Raw genomic sequence first — 4,626 nt, 5'->3', positions numbered from 1 at the left:
ATCGCGATATATTTTAATAATTGATATCGAATATCGAAATAAAAAAAAATCGAAAAATCTTTTTTTTTTTTTTTTTTTTTTGAACTGCAACAGGGCAGTTTTAAAACCAGAGACAGTGGACATACTAGTCTTTCTTGCCTGCAACTTAAAGTAATGGCTTTGCTTGTCCAAATGACAATACTGACCAAATTGAGATTTATTTTTCTCTTGTCCATTTATTTTGTTTGCTTTCTAATTTAAAATACAGTTTGAAACCGTCTGTACACAGTAGGCTATGTGTGCTAGCAGAGCTAGACTCCAGTCACGAGTCACGGTGCACATGTGCGGTGGTTTGTCCACCAAAAAAGCGCCAAAAGATCGAAAATAAACTAGCAGAGCCAGAACTGTTCAACTCCCCTGGAGCCACAGCCAGCAGAGAAGCCGGTTTACTTTAGCTTTTAAACCAGCTGCAGCCTGAGAACTGGAGTGTGAGGGGATGTAACACTAAAGATGGCGGCAACGACAAAGAATTGCTGCAAAATAAACATACACCTGTTGTTTAAAAAAAAAAAAAAAAAAATGTATACTTAATAATTATCGATATCGAGAAATATGATAACATTATCATATCGTTATCGCGATATGATTTTTTTCCATATCGCCCAGCCCTTTATTTTACTTACTTACATTTTATATTAACTAAATAAATATATAATCCAGGCCACTCATTTGTCAAACACTTACCCCGAAGTTGTGGAAACTGTCTAACTTCCAAAAAGCTGCTGTTTACCGGGGTCTGACATCTTGATTGGAACATACAATACGTTATTTATTTTCATTTACCACAACGTGTTAAGTCACATTCGATTTGTCATGGCGGCGCCCAGTAAACAGACTCTCTATGAAGCAAGCAAATAGCGTACTGTAATAATAATAATAATACACTTTATTTGTATAGCACCTTTCATACAGAAATTGCAGCTCAAAGGGCTTCACAACAGAAAAAAAGACTAAAAGAGAATAAAAATAATAAAATGAGCACATAAAGTGCAGACATATAAAATCACAGTTTTTTACAGTGCAATAAAATTGTTCTGGATTACTGTTTAACAGTTTAAAGTCATCTTTACCTTCTCTGCTTCGTATCCACAGTTTAAAACCTGACAGTCCTCCCTCCTGTTTGATCACCCACTTTGACCCTTCGAGCCTCTCACTCAGGGCAAACCTCCCTCTCAGGGCGCAGTTCTAGGCCTGCGTCCTACACAGTTTTAAAGCTTGAACCAGCTAGGATAGCCCCAGTGGGAAGCCCCATAACCCTAGCAGTATTTAGTGACATGCTCTAACCTAGCAGGATTTACTGACATGCCCTAACCTAGCAGGATTTACTGACATGCCCTAACCTAGCAGGATTTAGTGACATGCTCTAACCTAGCAGGATTTAGTGACATGCCCTAACCTAGCAGGATTTAGTGACATGCTCTACAGTAGCAGTATTTAGTGACATGCTCTAACCTAGCAGTATTTAGTGACATGCTCTAACCTAGCAGGATTTAGTGACATGCTCTACAGTAGCAGTATTTAGTGACATGCTCTAACCTAGCAGTATTTAGTGACATGCTCTAACCTAGCAGTATTTAGTGACATGCTCTAACCTAGCAGTATTTAGTGACATGCTCTAACCTAGCAGGATTTAGTGTCATGCTCTAACCTAGCAGTATTAAGTTACATGCTCTAACCTAGCAGTATTTAGTGACATGCTCTAACCTAGCAGTATTAAGTGACATGCTCTAACCTAGCAGTATTAAGTGACATGCTCTAACCTACAGTATTAAGTGACATGCTCTAACCTAGCAGTATTAAGTGACATGCTCTAACCTAGCAGTATTAAGTGACATGCTCTAACCTAGCAGTATTAAGTGACATGCTCTAACCTAGCAGTATTAAGTGACATGCTCTAACCTAGCAGTATTAAGTGACATGCTCTAACCTAGCAGTATTTAGTGACATGCTCTAACCTAGCAGTATTAAGTGACATGCTCGAACCTAGCAGTATTAAGTGACATGCTCTAACCTAGCAGTATTAAGTGACATGCTCTAACCTAGCAGTATTTAGTGACATGCTCTAACCTAGCAGTATTTAGTGACATGCTCTAACCTAGCAGTATTTAGTGACATGCTCTAACCTAGCAGTATTTAGTGACATGCTCTAACCTAGCAGGATTTAGTGACTCACACACATGTAACCTGCAGTCACAGGTGCAAAAAAACAACAACACACATTTTGTATGATGTTACAGAGTGTCATTTTAGAAGACGGCAATGATGGGGTGACATTGTCTCAGGAGGTAGAGGGGTCGTATGGTAATCGGAAGGTTCCCGGTTCGAATCCCACTCCTCCCGGGCAGCCTATCGAAGTGTTCTTGAGCAAGACACTTAACCCACTGCTCCCAATGTGCAGGTTGGCACCTTGCATGGTCACCTCCGCCGTAGGTGTGTGAATGTGTGAGTGAACGGGTAAAATGTGAGGAACAAAATTGTAAAGCACTTTGGATAAAAGCTGCTATATAAATGCACCGTTTACTATTCAATGAATTATATTTTCATTACGTTTTTGTGATTTTGTCCCCCCCCTCCAGAGTTCAACGTCAGCAGTTTCTGCAGGGAGGTGGGTCCTCTGTCCTACTCCAGGATGAAGATCCTGCGTCTGGATGGAAACCTGCTGGCCTACCACCAGCTGCCCCCTGACTGGGTCTTCTGTCTCCGAGTGCTGCATAATATATATATCTAGAGGGCGTGACGGCGTCTGCAAGCGTCCACACTCTTCCACGTGTCTGACCTCCAAACAGGGTCTACTGTACGGTTTCTCAGGTCCCAGCTTGGTCTTGCTCCCAACGCTTATACATTTGTCTTTTTATAATAACAATAAAATAAATACTAAAAAATTTATTAAATAAAATAAAACATGTAAATAAAGGGGCAGTTCACCCAAAATGTAAAAGATAAAACAACAACATGTTTCCCCCCTTACCTGGAGTAATATATATCCAATCCACAGAGTTTTGGAGATATCTGCTGTCACTCCAATACAATGGAACTGAATGGCACTCAAAGCACAAACAAATAAAATAAAAAATACATCATGACCCGGTTACACAAAATAATCCCCAGACCTTGTTCTGAGCAGTTTCATGTAGGAACTATTTTCTACCGGTTATCAGTAGAAAATAGTTCCTATACATGAACCTGCTCACAACAAGGTCTGGGGATTATCTTCAGTAACCGGGTCATGATTTCTGGAAAGAGACGTCGATTTTGATTTTGAGTGCCATTCAGTTCCATTGTATTGGAGTGACGGCAGATATCGAAAAATATGTAAAACATTTTTGGGTGAACTACCCCTTTAAGCAATTATCTATTATGTCAGCAGGATGTACATCCTGGAGCAACTTCTAATGAATGGGGGAATGACCTTTCGCTAAATGGGAATCAGAGCGTTGACGCTTAACTTCTCTCTGTGACCGCCCCCTGCTGTTTTTCTACACGTTCTAAGCCAGAAGACTCCCCTCCGGACTAATCTCCTCCTCAGCCCCTATTCACAAAGCTACCCAGACCCTGAGAGCTGACCTGTGGATAGACAGTAGGTAAAGATTGGCTCTAGTTTACTCCCACTTTGAGGGGCTTTGTGAATAATGGACCCAAGATACTTATGCAGTTGTTTTTCCATTTTGTCTGGTACACAGTGGTGCTGTAGAGTTGTGTGAGTGATATCACAGACAGGGGCAGGTGTGGTAAACTCATTTCTGGGAATGCTCTGAATGCTCACCAAAAAAAAAATTTAATATTAAAAATGTTTCCCTTGAATATTCTGCAATCTATCCTTGTGCTATGCCAGGTAGAGCCACCAGGTGAACTCTCCGTGAAGCTGACTAACATCATTACACACATAGACAGACACACACACACACACAATATTAATGCACACATGGTAGGCTTGATTGTTGTACATTCTACTAAGGTGTGGATGAAATTATTGATACAGAATAATTTTTTTTCGTATTTTTTTAATGTTTTGCATAAAATGACAAATAAAATACATTAAACATGACTACTTATGCTACTGCCCGCCACCTCAAGTCAAGTCAAAGTCAACGTCTTTATTTCTCAGGCACAGATACAATGGCAGTTAAATTAAAGGGGCACTCAGCAATTGTAATCCAATACATTTTCTGTATTTTTACACCCCGATGGAAACTCTTTGGAGTCGGAACGCGTTGGTTGATGTTTAAATAAAGGATTTTTTACTTACAATCAGAGTGCCTCGGATTCCTTTCAGGCTGCCAGCCTCTGCTATGGACTTCCACTGAAGGTAAGCTGGGCAGCCACTGTATTTAAACACGTTTTAATGTCAAATTCAGTGAATATCTCCTCACGGTCTGCTAGCTGTCTGTGTGTGTGCGCTGAAAGAGATCCTGTGTTCATACACAGCCATGACTCAGTAAATGGTAAACAAACAAAGTGGCTTCAGACCGAGCCACATGGCGCTATTCCAGCCAATCAGCATGGGGGTTCTCGTGCACAGGACAGGGGGAAGGGGAGGGGGTTAAGGTAGATGGGGCAGTGGCAGTGAGAGGGATGGTAAATCTGGGA

General features: G+C 40.8%; 1 protein-coding gene across 3 annotated transcripts in view; it reads left to right on the top strand.

Moving 5' to 3' along the window:
* The window catches only part of LOC311230579 (lumican), a 15,277-nt gene extending 11,016 nt beyond the window's left edge, over positions 1-4,261 (top strand). For all 3 annotated transcript variants that reach the window (XM_084316897.1, XM_084316896.1, XM_084316898.1), the window contains exon 5: positions 2,616-4,261. In XM_084316897.1, the coding sequence (XP_084173023.1) occupies positions 2,616-2,767 (152 nt within the window). In that variant the 3' untranslated portion in view covers positions 2,768-4,261. The remainder of the gene's footprint in view (positions 1-2,615) is intronic.
* The last annotated feature ends 365 nt before the right edge of the window (positions 4,262-4,626 follow it).

Source organism: Notolepis coatsorum (genome assembly GCF_963971535.1).
Source record: "Notolepis coatsorum genome assembly, chromosome: 6".
NCBI classification, from domain to species: Eukaryota; Metazoa; Chordata; class Actinopteri; order Aulopiformes; family Paralepididae; genus Notolepis; species Notolepis coatsorum.
Note: the sequence above shows the minus strand (reverse complement) of the source record. Positions and strands in the feature narration are given on the sequence as shown.